The following is a 19,208-nucleotide window of genomic DNA, read 5'->3' on the forward strand; positions in this document are numbered from 1 at the left end:
CTTGGGTCAATGATAACCTCATTGATTTTACTTGGCTCAACTAGAGAAAGAAAGTTGACAAAAAGACATATATTTTCTTGACTGTAGGAACCCAAAATCCTCTTATGTATCAATAAACACAGTATAAAACAGAGTAAGAATGGAAGTGACTACTGTGAGACAGAAATGGTTAACATATTTGATTAAAACCAAATATGAATGAAAACAAGATTGAACAAACCGGTTGTTTTGAGTAGTAGAAGAGAATACATGTAAACTCTCAACTATAATCTAGTTCTCACAAGAATTCTCTATAGTAGGAGCTTATAAGATTGGCAATTCGAGTCATTTGAACCCAAGGATGAGACCTCCTTTTATACGCCCAAGTACAAACAAAATCTGCTAAATTCTCATCTTCAAACTCTGACTTCTTATTCAAAATCTTCTGCCTTCACGTTCCTTGAAATATGGAACCGTTTCTGCGTACGTGTCAGATTCTGGTTAGACTTGGAGATACGATGGAACCACTTGTGCACAAACTAGGGGCATAGGAGACTCAGAGGCTCTGCATGTATAGTGCAGAGGCTCTGCGTTAGGAAAGGTAGCTATGTATCAAGTCCTTAATATATTTGACGCTTAAGACTTGATCTTCCTCTGTTTGAGCATGGGCTCTGCATGCGAGGTTCTTGCTCTGTGTGTAAGAGAGCTCTGTCTCTTGGTGACCTCTGCATCGGAGCTCTTGGTCCATGCAGCTTCTAAGACTAAGTCCTATTTGACTAGAGTAAGAGGCTTCTTACTTACACTTTTACAAATAGGGTTCTAACAATCTCCCTCTAAGTGTAAATAAGCAAGACTCTTACTTGAATGAACAAACTAGTCTATGAAGCAAGAGGCCAACAAGGTCCTCTTTATGTACATTTCTATCTAAAAATGATTACAATTACTAGAAATAGAAATTACATATTTAAGAGAAGTTGTCAAAAATTACTTACAAAAGAGAGACCCAGAGGTGTTCAAGTTTCACGAACCTCCTAAAAAGCACACAAATCTCAAGCACGTTGTCAATTGATCTGATAAGCATGTTGTCTCTCTCTCTCTCTTGCTCCAGGGGTTGTATCTTTGCTTCTGAAGACATTGTTCTTGATGAACCGCAGAGTTGAATTCGTATATTTAAAGCACTGGTCCTTGCGAAAGAACACCTTCTCTTCAGTCTCATTTCGGAAAACCACCTCTAGCTGCGGCTCCACGATGACCGTCCAGGAGGGGATGTACTTGATGCCTTCAAGTTTCTCATTTGATGCTGTGATACCAAGTTGTTCGACCCCCATGTCCAAAGCAATATGGAAGTCTACTTGGCACCGAAAATCAAGCAGGTCTGTCATCGTTTGTCTAATTGCATAAGTGGCAAGAGCATACTTCATCCCCTTATCTTTTTGGTGATCCATGAAGAAGTACAAGGTAAGAAGATCCCAAGGGTTGAGATTTATTAGATTGCAGTCTGTGAAGACGCTGATCTGCCCCTGAGATCGTTCCACCATGTATTCATGGAAGATGATCTGATTATTTGCAAAGGTCCTCTTCTTTATGTCAAGTACTTGATTGATCATGTTCACAAAGTGAACTACGAAGATCGGTTACGTATACCAATGAAGAAACCTTTGACGAATCTTTTTCTGTATCATCGGGTGCAGATTTATCTTTTGACTTGGCGCTTCATCCCTCTGATTGTACAGGTATTGAAAGATCTTCTCATTTTCAGCGAAATCTTTGATAGGCTTGTCCTTGGGGATGGGCCTCCTCATCGTGTCCATCTGATCCTTGATCTCTTGAACTCGATCTTGGGTCGGTTTGGAGCTTCGAGGCCTGCTGCTGCTTGCTTGATCATTACTTGCTCTGACTAGACGACTTGATTGCAGTGCAAGTGTGACTACTCTGGTTCCTTGGACAGGAAATGTCACTCTGTGTGTCTGGAGGTGTGGAGGTGGTACGACGATTTTAACTTTGGGCAGAAGTCGTATAACCATTGAAGGGGGCCTCGATGCTCTTGGTGGCTCCTCCTCTGGCTCAATGACGTTTACTACCACTTCCTCTACGTCTACCCCCTTCGCTGAAGCTGTCTCCATGAAGCACTCTGAAAAAGACGATGCAGATTGACTTGGTGAAGAAGCATAGATGAATAAGAGTTGTTGAATCACGTTCTCTCCACCAATTGTGGGTTATGGCTCCTTGGTCTTCTCTTTGTCTTGAGAGGCAGACTTCCTCTAACCAAGCTCTGGCTCTGGATGCACCCTTGAAACGTTGCCTTGTTGGGTTGGAGCAGGCATTTAAGCTTGTTGAGACAGGGTTGGTGCAGAGGTAGAGGGGGCAGCTTGTGATTCTTAAGCATGATGCTTCTCCCCCTTGGCGACTTTGAGGGCCAGAATGGTCCGGTTCCTCATCGTCGTCAAGCCTCCTCTTCTTGGACGATTCCCCGAAGGTAAAAGAAGGCTTTGGCAGCTTCCTCTTCTTCTTGTTGGAGATCAGTGGGGGCATCTCTTTGACCTTTACGTCCAGAAGCTTCACATCAGTATGGAACTTGAACGTGGCCAACGAGCGTCGCATCTCTGCAGCCACCTGCTTGGCCGTGTTGTTAATGTCCGATGTGAAACTGGCCACCTTCTGGAGGAGACGATCACCCAGAGCTCGCATCTCTGTGGTGATGTAGTCAGCTGGCATTCTTAGAAGGGCTAGTGCTTATTCGTCGTTGGGTTCCTTGTTGAATGGAGCGTCCTCCCTCTGAACGAGATTGATGACCCTTTGCAAGGTCTCTGTGTGAGTTTCCATTAATTCCATTAATTATTCAAGGCGAGAGGCATTTATCAAAGATGCAGCCCTCAATACGACGAAGGATGATTGAACATCATCCAGAGCAAGTGAAGAAGTTGATGGCTTTGCACGAGCCATGTTGAGTTTTAGTTCTTCCAAGGAGCACAACATAGAGGTGGCAAAGGACTGGAACTGGTCCCCTGTCACATATATCGTTTGGGTAACCTCTGGCTCAACACATGGGTCAGATTGAGTCCTTGTTCCAAGGACACCTTCGTTCACGTCTTGATTGATGTTGGACCTAGAAGGATTTCTAGGCAATCCTCGTATCTCTCTTGGAGGAGAAGGCACTATGGCTGTTCCATCAAGAGGCACATCTTCACCAGATTCAGATCATGATGCAGATTCCTCATTGAGTGGACTTACAGACTTGTCGAGAGTCCCTAAGCCTTGTTCACCTATTCTTTGCTCTGAACAAGGTGGGGAACGTACTTGCAGAGGAAACAAATTCCTTTGTAGGGGAAGGTGGAATGGCATGGGGAGACATGTCACTTATTCTTTCAATGGATTCATCCTTTTTATAGGATGAACTCTAGGATGTGGATTCCCTTTGGCTTTCATAGCCAGAGCGGATGGGACCTTTGGCTGGCTAGGCAAGTTAGAGATCAAGGCGTGCACCTCTGTTTCAATGACCCTTGTTGCTCGACCAACAAGGTCTGATTGTGTGCTTGCACTAGGACTTGGGGTTGGGATGTATGTGTGCCTCCTTCTTATCCTAGCCTGCTCTTGCTCCCCCTGAACCAGAGCAACGTCTCCCTCATCCCCATCTTTATCATCAGAGTTCTCTGTTGTAGAGCTTTCTTCTTCACTTTCTTCTTCCTGCATGTCTGTGGTTTGGCAATACTTGTTTTCCCATTTTATTCAGTGTATGAGAGGCAAGACTGGTGGCCATGACCAAGCCTCAAGGTTTGCTCTTAACATTGGTGTTAACGTCATTCGCCAGATGAAGATCAACTTTACTGGCATAATTTTCATGCTAAAGCTGAATAAGTGTCAGCGAGAAGAGGTGGTGCCTTACACCAGATTCCTATGTATGGTATTTGCTAAAATATTTAGCAATAAATACCCAACAGAAGGAAACTTTCCTATTTGCAGTCTTGGGTCTAGAATCTTGGACCACAAGTCTAAACCTCCAGATATTGGCTTGTTCGCGCCAATGCTTGACATCGCTCATGGCACAGGTATGTCTTCTACCCCTTCCTTTTCTCTCCCACAGGTGGTCAGGATTGAGTCAAACCCCCCTCAGTCTATCCCAACCACCACCTCCATATCCTCTAAGAGGACCTCCACTTAAGCCACTCTTGATTCTTCACCAAAGACCAAGAAAGCTAAAAAGGGGCAAACCAAGTTGTTGGTTGTTACTTCCGAACAGGTATCAGTCATTGAAACAAGCCTTATCCTCAAGGCTCTTTCTCTTCTACCCACACCTAGATCTTCAGTGATCTCCTCAGACATTGTCATACACGTGGCTCCTCTCTCAACCGCCTCAGTGACCCAAATCACTGAAGGTGTAAATATCAGCATCCCCACTGTTGAACTCCCACTCCCACCTTTCTTAGCCATTCTTTCCTCCCCTCCTCCTTTGGTCTCAACACATTTTGGTGATTCATCAGTAATTGTCCTCACTGGTGATGAAGATCTCACCACAGGACCTGAGGTGGCTCTTGTAGAGATGCCTCGGTCATAGAAAGCATATCCTTTGGTACTCTACCATACTTCTACCCTTTCATTTCTTCTAACCAAGACCTATCTTTGGCTCAAGAAGAGTTCGCCTCAGGCCTCTCTACTGTCAAAAGCTAAGGTTAATGAGGTGAAGAAGTTTCTATCTGCTGTGCAAGTTGATGTCCGCACTAACACTAAAGCTATCTCTACTCTAAATAGCAACCGCACCAACACTAAAGCTATCTCTACTCTAAATAGCAAGGCCAATGAAGTGCAAGTTCAGCTTGCTAGACATAGTGAGCTGATGGAGTAGATATTGAACCTTCTTAAACGTCCCTCGCCAGTTCCTGAACCTTCCTTCACACCCACTGATCAACAATCTGCAGATCAGGTCCTTGAACTTAATCTCCTCCAAGCTCAAGCTCTGACCAATCTAGAGCAGCGAACGGACGATATTGCTTAAAGTCTTAATGATCTCACCTCTTGTCTTGTTGATGACAAAGAGGGGGAGAAAGACTTACCTCGTGTTGATGCTCCTACAACACCTGCTAATGTTGACGCTTTAGATGAAAGATCTCAAGCAGAAGATGAAAGGTCTGAAGTAGAAGATGAAAGGTCTGAAGTAGAAGAAGCTGAAGCATCTCTACCTCAAACCTTGATTCTGTACTCAGAAGCTGAAGTTGTAGAACTTATTCCTATCTCTTACTCTGAGGATGCCATTATATCCCATGAAGCTGAAGCAATTGCTGAAGTTGAGGATAATGATGATGTCGTCATAGTTGTTGTTGAATACGAAGATCTACCCATCACCTCTACAGCTAATGTTGATGAGGAAGAAGATGATGAAGAAGATGATTCTCTTTCCTTACCTGATGCTGGACAAGATTTAGGTGATGATGATGATGATGAAGACGACGATAATGATGACTTAACCATTCAATACCATACCAAACCTGCTCCCACTTAAAAAGGAGTCTCTCTCAGTGAACCTTCATCTTAGGGGGAGAAAGAGAAATCTCAAGAGAACCAGCACACCTCCTCCAAGTAAAAAGGTGTCGTTGAAGATGGAAACCTAGTTGTTCTTTTCAGGCCTACCGATACCACAAGGGCTGCTAAGTGCTCCAGGTTTGCTACCATTACTTATCGTTCTCTCTCCACTACTATTACCTCCTCTATTACTTATGGTCATCTAGATGAAAGGATATCTCTTATCCCAACATCTAGAGCTCTCCTTGACCAACAGATGACTCAACTGAGGGAGTCCCTTGACTAAACCAAAGTAAAAATTCCTTTTCATACCTCTAGTTGTGGTGAGTTCGACTTCCTCACAAAAGTTGAAAGAGAGGAAGCACTCAAGGCTAAGAAAGAACTTCGCATTAGCTCTCCCGTAGGTGCAAAGCCGCTCGCGATCAAACGTAGACGAATGCTTGCAATCTCTCTTTTTTTTTGAATGATTTTCTCTTTTTGTTATGGTAATGCAATGCAAGAGGTCGGAAATCAGGTTGTTTCTGATGATGAAAAGAGCTTTTTTTTAGCCCAACTATGAAGTACATCAGCAGATGTTACAATAATACGTAGATGCGCTCGGCAATGCTACCTCGGGGAGGAGACAAAAGATCAAACTCTGTAAGGCTAGCTATATGCTTAACACATTCATCCAGCTAATGAGAAGGCAAAGGAGGCTAGACTGTTTCCCCATTTTCATACGAATAGTGAGGTTGTTGATGTAGTTGCTATTCTTTCTTTCAACAAATTGAAGACAGCCTCAAGCTGGACAAATCACTCACCATTAGAGTTCTTCCTAAAGAAAAGTCGAAGAAGATGAACTCTGTCAAGGCTCAGGCTCAGCTGCTCTCACAAGCTGAAAATGAACATCAAAAAGCATTGGCACTAGGAGACTGTGACAAGAGACAGAGCGAAGATCACTTAAGAAAATAATAAATCCCATCGCATTTCAAAAGTCACAATCAGCGGAAGGATGAAAGATGGAGGAACATTCATCTCTATGGTCATCACCAGAGAAAACCTTGATGCAGTCATTGAATATCCTTCTTACCTTGGTCAATATAGCTATAGTGAATGGCTGGAAATACGCCAAGCCATTCAGTGCTCAAAGTCAAGGCACAAGCTGATTACCGAAGACATCATTAATGATATTATCAAGAAAATGTCCAGGTATGTTGTTGTTCCTTCAGTTCCAGCATTGGTGCTAGGTAGAAGAAGAAAACCCTTAGATCCTAATGATAGACCAACTCTGAGGAATGAACATGAAACTAAGTTCTACTTAGAGGAAATCCTAAAGGACTCGAAGAAGCCAGATATCTCTATGCTAAACCTCACTCTGCCAGCGAAGGGTCCTTATACACCAACATTGTGCACTTCAAGCCTGAGTATGGATTTATATTCATTAACTATGATTACGAGTACATCTTTCAAAGAGTATCTGAGTTTCATCTTTGTCCAATAGAACACCTTGAATTTCTAAGATCTTGGTTGGACAATGACCTAAATGGTGAGACGATGGACCACAGGATCTAAAAGGAATATCTACGTCGAAAGAAGCTTAGAGAAGAAATACGTGGCCACATCAACTTCAGGGACTTAGAATAGCTAAAACTTTCTATCAAGTAAATTTGTTTCCTTTATCTTATCTTTCAATGTACAACTTATATATAATAGGTCCATAACTTACTGTTGTAACACTTTTATCTTTCCAATGAAAAATATAAGTATTTCTCCAGTATCACTGAAAAAGATCCCTGAAAAGAGTACTAGGAACATGTATCTATGAGTTTCAGTTTACTCTTACATTCACTGACAACTTTCAGTCAGTAAAAATAATTTCAGTTTCAGTTATCAAACTTGTACTAGTTTCTCTTAAACTTATATTCCTTTACAACTTAAGAAAACTTATATAAGAAAATTGTATCACTAAAAAGATCCCAAAATAGTTAAAAGGGACTTATATTTTGCTTGTAACTTTTCCTTATTATTGTATTTTAGTAAATTTTCTTTATATTTCTTTGTCATCATCAAATAAAAAGAAGATTGTTGATCCTCTATCATTGATTTGATGATAATCTCTTTTATCTAATCGAAGTATAGTGTTTCTGCTTATTCAGTTTCAATGATCATCACTGAGTCTGTTTAGTGATCGTTGAACACTCATTGTAATTCTATAGTGACCCTTATATTTCAAGAAGACAAAACTCACACCAAAGAACCTTCAGCAATGTCGAAGACAGAAACTGGAGATTAGAGACTAGAGCATTCATGATCTGAAGTGACATTCAGTATTTACAAACTAGTCAACATATGTGTGAAGACAGCACAAGTTTCAGTGAATGCCGAAGAGATCTCCAGCATCATCCTAGCATTCAACAATCAAATGAAGCTTATCATGCACGTTTGTTTTTGTCTTTTCCTACCACACACTAAGGACAAACCCGTACCTTTTCTAGAGTATAGTACTGTAAGGAGCCACCTAGTTGACTCTAATGCTCCCCAACTCTATGAAAGATGTCTGCTCATGAATAGGCAAAATGACTATCCACTGTAGCAAAGGACAAGTTTTCCTCTTAAAGCTTGACACGTGTTGTGTACCTTCTGAATTGCATTGAATGCAATGGGTATAAATAGTTGAGTGTTCTCTACGCAGTTATCATCTTCCTCACTCTAAGAAGCTTACCAAGAAATTACTTCTCTCACTACTCTCTCTCTCTAAAGAGAAAGAACCACTTCAAACAAGTGAAGAACACATTTCCAAGTCTTTATTTCTTACAACAAATCTTTTCTCTTTGCTAAGTGTATTTGTGTATATCTATAGATTATTTAGATAGGTTTCCTTACCTTATCTCTTTCGCAAACAATCTATAAAAATTTGTATTGATCCTTCTTTATCAATATATAATTTTAAAAATGAAAGTTTTTGTGTTTGTATTCATCCCCCCCCCCCTTTACAAATTGTTACCTATAAACTCTTATAGATCTAGCTGGGACCAACAATATATGTGTTGTAACTTTCAGCAAAATGTCAGAGCATGGTGAGCAAAGTCAAACAAAAAAATGTTGGGGAAATAACCCCGTACTGAATATAAATGCTCTAGGAGGTGCCGGGGACGATGAAAATCCCACTTTGTCCCCTCGTACAGAACAACTATTGAAACTTCTGGATGATGGATTGACTATGGCTCTGGAACGACAACGTCAGGAAATAGAGTGACGCTTTGAAGAAGAATGTAATCAAAACAATCCCTCGAAACTCGACAAGTGTGGTAAGCATTTGAACAAAGTCGGAGATGCAACGAAACCTAAGACTGATTGGGTTTCATTTTAAACATTCAGAAGTAGTGGTGCAACAGAATATGCGGGGCAATCAGATCCCGTATTGGAGATGCAATGGATCAAGAACACAAAAAAGGTGTTCCGGATTACTAAGGTACTGGATAGCGATAAAGTAAAATATGTCTCTACGATGCTCATAGAAAGAGCCCTTGTGTGGTGGGATGCCATGTATGAATCTTTAGACGCGACAACGCATAACAGTTTGATGTGGGATGAATTTTAGAAAAAATTCTTTGAACATTATTGCCCTGTGGACCTACAAAGGCGTTTTGAAAAGGAGTTCTTGTATCTGAAGCATGGTAAGATGACTATACTTGACTATGAAACTGAATTCAACAAGAAGGCACGATTCGCACAACGATTCCTGAGCTCTGAACAGGATAAGATTGAACATTTCATCAAAGGACTACGGAAGGAGATCCAAAGTTTTGTGGTAAGTCGTGATGTGTCCAGTTTTAGCAAGATTGTTGAATATGCTTGACGTTGTGAACATGAGTTATACATTCCCAATGATAATGAACTGGTGTCGAAACATCCACAAACTGAGAGGACGATGTCTATCCCAACATAGCGGTTCTCTCGATTCTCTAACCAGAGGATAATTCAATCTTAGAGTACCCCACGCGCATCATCTTGGGCATTTAGCCTATAGGTATAAATGTGAATTAACTAAATACTATGACATGAAATGTACAAACTAATGTGATATATTGTAGTCGAGCACACCAAGAGATTGCTGGAGGTGAGGAAAGACACACCAAGGTCGGTGTGATACGGATCGATCTGTCATTAAATGCTTTTGTTGCGGTGAAGCGGGTCATGTTAGGATGAATTTCCCCCAGAGAGATTGTGCGTGCTTTTTCTGCGGAATGTCAGTGCATCTTCTCAAAGATGGTCCCCGTAAAAAGGGATGAAAGCAAAATCGAAAATACGTGCTCGTGTAGTTCGTAGAAACCCACTCAAATTATGTTGTGTTACCACAAAATGTCCTATCCATGGCATGTTCTTTGTTCTAAGCTTTGATTTAACTAGTCGTGGGCCTAATTCGGAGTCCGATAGCAAACGTTATGCACGTTTAAACTCAACACCCATTTTTTGACACTACGCCAAGGGGTACCCTTGGTTTTTTCTCTTCCAAATTGACCGTCCCTGATTGCCATGGAAATTACTGTCATCTATCTACAATGTTAATGAAAAGTTTCTCACCAGAATTAACTTGAAAAAACACGTCCGGGTTACAAAAATTATCGGAGCCATGCAATGGTCAAATCTAACGAATGTGCATCGTGTAGTTCATCAAAACCCACTCAAATTATGTTATGTTACCACAAAAATTCTTACCCATGGATTTATACTTGTTTCAAGCTTTGATTTTACTAGTCATGGGGTTCAAAGACCTCCTAGGTTTGAACCATTGACCTCCTAGGAGGTCAAAGACTCTCATTTATTTTCCTAAATCTTTTTACCAAATAAATTCTTGAACTTTTTTTAAACAAATAAATCCCAAACTTCTTTTGAAGAAACAAAATCATGAATTTGGTTTTGAAGAAATAAATCCGAAACTTTTTAGAACAAAATCATGAACAAAAATATTGTTAGTCCTTTTTAGGGTCTACAAGATGTGTATAACAGTTTGTAGAAAGGGGGATGATTAGAAGGGGGGATGAATACAAACACAGTATTTTCAAATTTAAAATATATATTGATAAAAGAAAATCAATACATATTTTACAAGATTGTTTGTGGAAAGATAAGGTAAGAAAAACATATCTAAACAATCTAAAGTTTACACACTTAATCTTAGCAAATAAGAAAAGATTTGATGTTAAAGAAATAGAAGAAAGTAAGTTCTATCTGGGAGAGAACTTGTTTAGAATGCAGTGAACGGGATTCTAACTTGCTCTTGAAGATAAGCATATTTGTTCTTAGATGTGTGTGTTCTTTTACTTAAGCGCAAAAAAGCTCAAAGTAAGATTTTTGTAAGTGTATCTCTGGATGGAGATAGAACACATCTATTTATACCCGTTACATTAAATGCACATTTAATGCATCATGGTAGGGTTAGAACGCGTGTCAAGCCTTGAGGGGAAGGCTTGTCATTTGCTACACTGAATAGTACAAAAGCCTATTCATGAGCAAACATCCTTTCACAAAGTTAGTGGGCAATAGAGTCAACTAGTCGGCTCCGTACCGTACTAACTTTTAGAAAGGGTATGAGTTTGTCATTTGTGTGTATAAGGACAAAACAACAACAATCGTGCTCAACAAGCTTCTTTTAATCGCTGAATGCTGAAATAACTTAAAGGACTCTTCAGCATTCATTGAGGCTTGGGCAGTCTTCACACATATGTAGACAGGCTTATAATCACTGAATACCGCTTCAGATCACGTGCTCGCCAGTCTCTAATCTTCAGTTTCTGTCTTTGACTTTAGCTTAAGGTTCTTTGGTGTTAGTGTTATCTTCTTGAAGTATCGTTGTCGCTGATTGGATTTACAATACAAGTTCTTCAGCGATCACTGAACAGACTCGGTGAAGATCGCTGAAACTGAAAAAGCATAAACATAAATACTTCACATAAGGAAAAAATGATTATCATCAAATCATTGAGAGAGAAGATCAACAAATATATATAAATATATATATATATATATATATATATAATTTCTCTCATCGACAACAAAGTACAAAAACCAATTAAACAGAGAAAAACTATATACCATTTCCATTACTGATTCTAAAACATAAAAAAGTTATGCCTAAAACATAAATAGAAATGGTATGATAATGAATTTAATTTATGCTAAAGTTATACAAAAATATTTATACATAAAAGAAATTAAGTTAATGAACTTAATGTATAATTCAAGCACAACTTTTGTATGCTTTGAAATTAATAATGGAAATGGTATAATTTTTCTTTGTTAAATTGCTTTAATGTATGGTGAGAGAATTTATATATATGTTTTATTTTCAAAAAAGGGTCTCAAATTTTTTTGTGCAAAAAAATTTCAAGAATTTATTTGGTAAAAAGATTTAGGAAAAAATTAAGGATTTACCTGTTAAAAGAATAGAGATTTGATCATTCAAAATCAGATAGTTTATTTTTTTTTAGCTTTTCCTAAATTTTTATTACATTAATCTGTTTTAACATGTTATAAGAGTGTATTTAACCGGTTTTAAAAGATTTAAGAGTTTCATCATTAAAAAAATATTTTAAAAACTTAATTTATACTATATTATAAAGCATTTGACAAAAAAAACTCTTAAAACCCACTTTTTATGCATAAAGTACTGTATATTGATACATATTACTTAAAATTCAAGATTACAAGTAAATTATGCATAAGTATAACTTATTAAAGTTCTATCTTTGAATTCGTGTAACTGACTGCAAATAAACATAATCAAATAGAGGATAAACATCTCAATTTAAAATATAAAAAATCTAAAATATAATTAGGATAATTACCGAGTTCTAACAGAATCATTATCCTTATAAAAAATTTATTGTTAAGTCAAAAATAAATTACTTCACTATTTGACCTAAATTAAATTATAATAAAAAATTAAATTAAATAAATTATATAAAAAACAAAAACTTTTAAATAGTTAATTTGATATTAATATCGATATATTTTTTTTAAAATTTATGATGTCTTCAAATTTATTTTTATTCAAAAGCAAAAAAGATTAGTTTCTCAAAACTACATAAATTATATTATATCAACAAAACAAAAAAAACGAAGCATTAAAATGAATCTCGCTACATTGTACGATTATATTCTAGTTATTCAAAATTAGGTAGTTTGTTGGTTTTTTCTTTTTAAATATTTTAAAAAACATTTTAAGTTGTAGCCCTGAAAAGAACAGGTAACGGTTATAGCGAGGGACTGCTGGGTTGACCTGACCGCATCCCATTTTAGAAAATTAACGTCTGAAAAGTATAATGTTTATGGTTGAAATTTTGGCCACCATACAAAAACCTTCCGCCTCTTTCCCATTTCTATCAACCAATACCAATTATTGAATCAAATTTCTTAGAAATTGTTTGTATATTTATAAATAGTTTTGTTAAAAAATGAATCTTATTTAACAAAAAAAAAAATCTACCTTTTAATAGTTTTAAAATCCTCTGAATGATTTTATATCTTGTGTCTTCTTTAACCATTCAACGTCATAATTTTATTGTAAACAATTATCCACCAATTATATTTTATTTTGCATTATATCATGAGAGCTTCTTAATCATTCTGACCACTTAATCGTTCTGCATTAAACCATTCAGCAACTATCAAACAGACTCTTAATGTTGTTCCTAATTCTTTATTTTTAGATTGTTTCTTTATTTTGATTTTAAAATTTCTAAAAAGAATCCAATTATCAACTTATATTGGTATTTAGGTAAATATTTGTTGTAAAACATGTTTTTCATGATTCAACAAAAAGAAAAAGATCTAATGATATATCTTAACACCTAACTTTTTATTCTTTCATGTGTGTTTTAGTGTGTGTGGTATTATTAAAAAAGTTTTTCACATGATATTATATATATATATATATATATATATATATATTATATAATAAATAAAAATATCAAATATGAAGAATTAAAGGAAAGAAGTTTTTACAGCGTGTTTGAGATTGCTTATTTGAAACAACTTATGTTTTTCTTCAAAAATCCTTATCAACTTATTATAAGTTAAAATGGTTTAACTTTTTCAAAAACTCTTTATTACTGATTTGACACCGGTATAAGCTGTTTATCAAAACACTTAAAAGTAATTATTACCGATGTCATACCGGAATAAGTCAATAAGTTATTTTTATAGATAATCTCAAACACCTTTTTAAAATCGATGTGATAAAATACATATTTTTCAGTGAAACAATAATAAATACTTTAAAAAGTGAAAATTTTAATTTTAAAATGAAAAGGATAAAAAAGAACTGATAGTTTTATTATGCACATGGTTTCTGTAAAATGGGATAATGAATCAGCGGCTTTCCGCCCCCCTAATTGGACAATGGATTTTGAGTAAATTACATTTTTGGTTCTTACGATTGTTATTCATGTCGAGTTCGGTGTCTATTTTAAGATAATCACACTTTTGATTATTATGGTTGTCATTTTATTTTATTTTTGGTCCCCGTCACTAACATTGTTAACAAGGTCCGTTAACTTCAGTGCATTTTGTTACGTTATTCATTTATTCAACTTTTTATTAGAAAAATAAATAAAAATATTATTATATTACATATACCCACCTCATCTCTTTTTCTTCTACAAACGTAGACTTCGTTAGTAGCCATAAGTTTGTCGGTTCTTTCACTTGTTCATTTCCTTCTTCAATCATTTTACAACTCTAGCCTCCTCCTTGTATTACATATACCGTTCCTGATGCCCCCTTCCCCTTTCACACACACACACACACACACACCAGATTTAGGTGTTTTTAAATCTGCCAACAAATTAAAATAAAAGCGAACTGATGACTTCCTTTCATGTTGCACACACGTACATGGACGATTAAAGCAAATCTCAAAGAAATCAAAAAATACAACAATTGAAGAGAAAAAGAACAAAACCAAGTTCTTTGTCTATTCTGTTGTCGTATTTGTTTTTCACCTTAATGCAACAAAACAAGATCTGCAATTGTGGATCTACACTCACCATATCTTGTATACACACACAATCATGATGTTTTTGAGACACATACAAGATATAGAGATGACCGATCAGTGTGTAGGGAAGAGGAAGTGTTTGAAGTGTTCATACACACATACATAGGTGAGTACTAGAAATGGCATCTATGCAAAAAGAAATGGCATCGAAAATATTGTTTTGACTATTAAAAAAACTCATATCTGCGTAGGAGGCTGGAGTTGTAGGAGAGCCGAAGAAAGGATAGGCAAGTGATGGAACCGACGAACCCATTGTAGCCGACAAGTTTACAGTCGGAGAAGAAGAGAGGAGGTATGCATAATATAATAATTTTTTTGTTTAATTTCCTAATATATAAAATTAAATAAATGAAAAAATATATATATAATTGCTTTAGAGTTAACAGATTTTGTTAACACCATTAGCCATAAGGACCAAAAATAAATAAAATGACAACCATAATGATTAAAAATGTAAGTAGTTTAAAATAAGGACTAAACTTGGCGGTAAATGTCAACCACATGGATCAAAAGTGTAATTTACTATTGAACTTTTAATTTAAGATGATGTGTATCTAAACGGTTGGCATCTCTATCCTCTTATCATCGACGACTCTTCAATCTTTTTGGTCGTGTCGTACATTTGACCTTTCCTTTCTCGTAATTTCAATTCCTTTCCTAGCTTCACATATTTAAACTCTTTCATCTCCACACACACACACACACACACACTTTTTCTAGATTTCGATTTCTAGTTTTATGTATTAGAATTGAAAAACATGAGCAAGAAGAGCATGTACCAGAAAAATCTAATGATAAGGGTCATCACAACGCCTTATAAAGCCCTATGCAAAGCCAAAGATTTGTACATCAGAAGCATCACCAGTTGCGCCAACCGCACTACCTATGGCGGTTCAGCCATCACCTTCGGAACCCAATTGCCCAGAAGCAGCAGCAGCAGCAGCAGCTCCTGCGATGAAGATCTGAGGGAGCTTATCCGAGCCAACTCCACAACTAGGATGGGAGATCTTAGCATAAACAGCAGGGCAGATCTGGACTTGTATATAAAACAGCACATAATGATGGCGTCTCGACGGGTGCCAAGGAGTGCCAGTGTGGGAATGGGTAGGATTGATGAAGAGGCTCCGGTGTCCAACTTTGGCGATGAGGATAAACCAGAGATGGGCAGCAGAAAGGCGAAGAGTGATCATTTGACATTTTCCAGGAGCAAATCAACAACTGCTAAAATCATCCATAGATATTCATGAGGAATTTCTTTCATTTCATGCTTGTAAAATTCATAAATTTCTTCTACTTCCATTAATTCACAACCATCGGATCACTTTTTACCATGCTTCATGCTTCATGCTTCATGCTTCATTCCCTTTCATACACATAATTTTCTTATAGTTTAGGGGGTGCCTGGGATTTGCTTAAAAAAGACAACTTATTACCGGTGTCACACCACACCGCAATAAGTCAATTAATTGTTTTTATAAACAATCACAAAATACCCCTAAAATCGAATATGTTTGATGAATGCAAGTTTTTTTTTTTATTACTTTCAAAACATTTTTTTTGTCTATGTGGCAAGATTTTGCAACAAAGGGGGTGTTTGGGATTGGTCATTTGAAACAACTTATACTTTTCTACAAAGTGTTCATTAAATTATTATAAGTTAGTTGGGTTTAACTTTTTCAAAAACTCTTTATTACCATTTTGATACCGGTATAAGTTGTTTATACAAACACTTAAAAATACTTATTACTGATATTATATCGAAATAAATTAATAAATAGTTTTTATAATCAATCTAAAAAACCCAAAAAGTTTGGTTAAAATATCACATTAGGATTGCAGGCCTACCATTAAAGTATTTGTTCCATTTTTTTATTCGCAGGTTGGTTAAAATACCTCCTATAAGTCTTCACAACCACCTTTTATCTCCATTTTGATTCATTCAAACGTCATCATTTTTTATTTTAAAATTACAATGTCTACTATTTGAATTACTTATTTAACTTATTTTTTATTTTTTATTTTTTATTTTACATCTTTATTATTTTAATATTAGAATGCTATTCACACAATGCAACAAGATATATCTTGATTTTAATGTTTCGGTTTTCTTGTCTCAGTTGATGTTATAATACAGTTTTATGTGGTTTTGATAAAACTAGGGGTGTTCGTGATCCGGTTTGGGCGGTTTAATCCCTCAAACCACAAACCAAACCGTAATAACGGTTTATAAAATTTTCAAACCGAGCGGTTTGACATCAAGTGCCCAGACCGGTTAAAGCAGACCACAAAAAGGCGGTCTGGTCTGACCGGTTTATGCGGTTTGGGCCTTTAATGGAGTTTAAATATTAAACTTAAAAAACATATATAATTTAGAATTTTAGATTAAATATTCATTTTAACAAAAAAAAATATCTAAACAAATAAATGTAACAATTAAGTAGCTCTAGAGTACAAAGTCGAAACAATCCAAAGTACAAACAAATAAATATATAACATATTAGAAAACAAACAAATTAACAAAGTTACAACTCGATTGTGAGTATTGAATAACAAAGTCCACGACTTCACAACATTCAATGGTTCAATTCTTGAGTCTTGAGTTCTTGACCAAACAAAATAGAAGTCAAATATAAGTTGGTTGAATCACATGGTTTGATTTCGGCGCATGGTTGATGTCTTGATGATGTGCGCCGAAATCAAACCATGGATTAGAAAGATCAATAAATTGATGGAGTTTTTGAGGGATTTCAAAATTTCAAAGTTTTTGAGGGATTTCAAATGTGTCGATATGTTCAATGGTTTAATGATTTTAGTCGTCGATTTTGATTATGTTAGATGTTAAGCTTAGGGATATATTTGGGTCATAGCCAATAAGTTAAAAAAGTTGGGTTTGCTAATATTAATATATATATATATATATATCTATATTTGGCGGTCGGTTTGGTCCAAACCGCTCAAAAAATGTTCCAAACCGTAGACCGGACTGGATCGCCCGATTTTGCTATTTTCCAAACCAGACCGGACCGCCAGACCTCTCAAACCGCCAAAAACGGTCCGGTTTGACTTGGTTTGGCCGGTTTAAGCGGTCCGACGGTTTTTTTGAACAATGTTAGAGAAAACGATAATATTTTTATTTTTGAATAAAATATAAATATGAAAATACATCATAAAAATTTGAAAAAAAGTTATTGATATTAGTAGCAAACTAACTATTTAAATTTACATTTTTTGTGATTTTTTAACTCATTCTTTTATTTTTGGTTTAATAATATTATTTATTATAAAGATAATAAGCAAGTAGTTTTTTAGAACGCAATAATTATTCCAATTATATTTTATATTTTTTATATTTAAAATGAGATATTTATTCTCCATTTGATTATGTTTATATGTAATTAGTTACACGAATTCAAACATGAAGCTTCAATAAGTTGTACTTATGCGCAATTACTTCTAATCTTGAATTTTAAGTAATATACATCAATACATAGTACTTCATGCTTAAAAAATGATTTTTAAGAGTTTATGTCAAATGCTTTATAATATAGTATAGATACATAATCATATGTTAATTAATATACATTAAAAATACTTTTCTTTTTATAAAACTATACCATTACACTCGTTTCGTCAATAAATTTAAAATGAGTTTAATATTGAATATTTATTTTATTTAATTATATTATTATCTATACTATATTAAAGCATTTGACAAAAATTCTTAAAAATCATTTTTTATACATAAAGTATTGTATATTGATGCATATTACTTAAAATTCAAGATTACAAGTAAATTATACATAAATATAACTTATTAAAGCTCCATATTTGAATTCGTGTAAATAACCGCGGATAAACATAATCAAATAGAGAATAAACATCTCATTTTAAAATATAAAATACATAAAATATAATTAGAAKAATTATCGAGTTCTAACAAAATAATTARTTATTATCTTTATAAGAAAATTATATTATTAAACCAAATATAAATTACTTCGTTATTGAACCTTAATTAATTTATAATAAAAAAATTGAATTAAAGAATTACATACAGAATAAAAAAATTTAAATAGTTAATTTGATACTAATATAAAAAAAATTGTCAATTTTTTATGATATTTTTTTATTTATATATTATTCAAAAATAAAAACATCAACGCTTTCTTAAAATCACATATGACCGTATTATAACATTGACTGAGACAAATAATAAAATGAAATATTAAAGATGTATCTCACTGCATTATACAAGTACCCTTCTAGTAAATCATAAATATTAAGAAATTATTTCTAATACTTACACTTTTTATATCTTTATTTATTTTAATTTGTTTAATATCCTTTACTTTTTTATTTTTATATCCTTATCTTGTTAACATACACAATCATATATTAAATAAAATATGTGTTTTTTATAAATACACCATTATGATTCTATGTTACCTTCAAAATGAATCAGATATTAATTTTTTTGAATTTAATCATATTATTAAATATCATAAATAAGTTTTACATTTTATACCCTTATAATTTTTTATATGTTTTATTTTTTAATTTTAGAGCAAAATGCATAAAACAACAATCTACTTTCATAAATTTTTTTATTATAACATTGTACTTTCAGTTTTTTTTATTACAGCAATGTACTTTCAAACTATATTTTATTAGAACA

The 19,208-nt window shown here is 35.1% G+C and overlaps 1 protein-coding gene across 1 annotated transcript; it reads left to right on the forward strand.

The window, feature by feature from the left end:
* Positions 1-15,162: 15,162 nt before the first annotated feature.
* Positions 15,163-15,864, forward strand: LOC112511363. Its single transcript, XM_025116959.1, has one exon. The coding sequence runs from the start codon at positions 15,292-15,294 to the stop codon at positions 15,778-15,780; it is 489 nt and encodes a 162-aa protein (XP_024972727.1). The 5' UTR covers positions 15,163-15,291; the 3' UTR covers positions 15,781-15,864.
* Positions 15,865-19,208: the final 3,344 nt, after the last annotated feature.

The sequence above is a fragment of the Cynara cardunculus genome (assembly GCF_001531365.2).
Source record: "Cynara cardunculus var. scolymus isolate 2C chromosome LG 4, CcrdV1, whole genome shotgun sequence".
Lineage (NCBI taxonomy): Eukaryota > Viridiplantae > Streptophyta > Magnoliopsida > Asterales > Asteraceae > Cynara > Cynara cardunculus.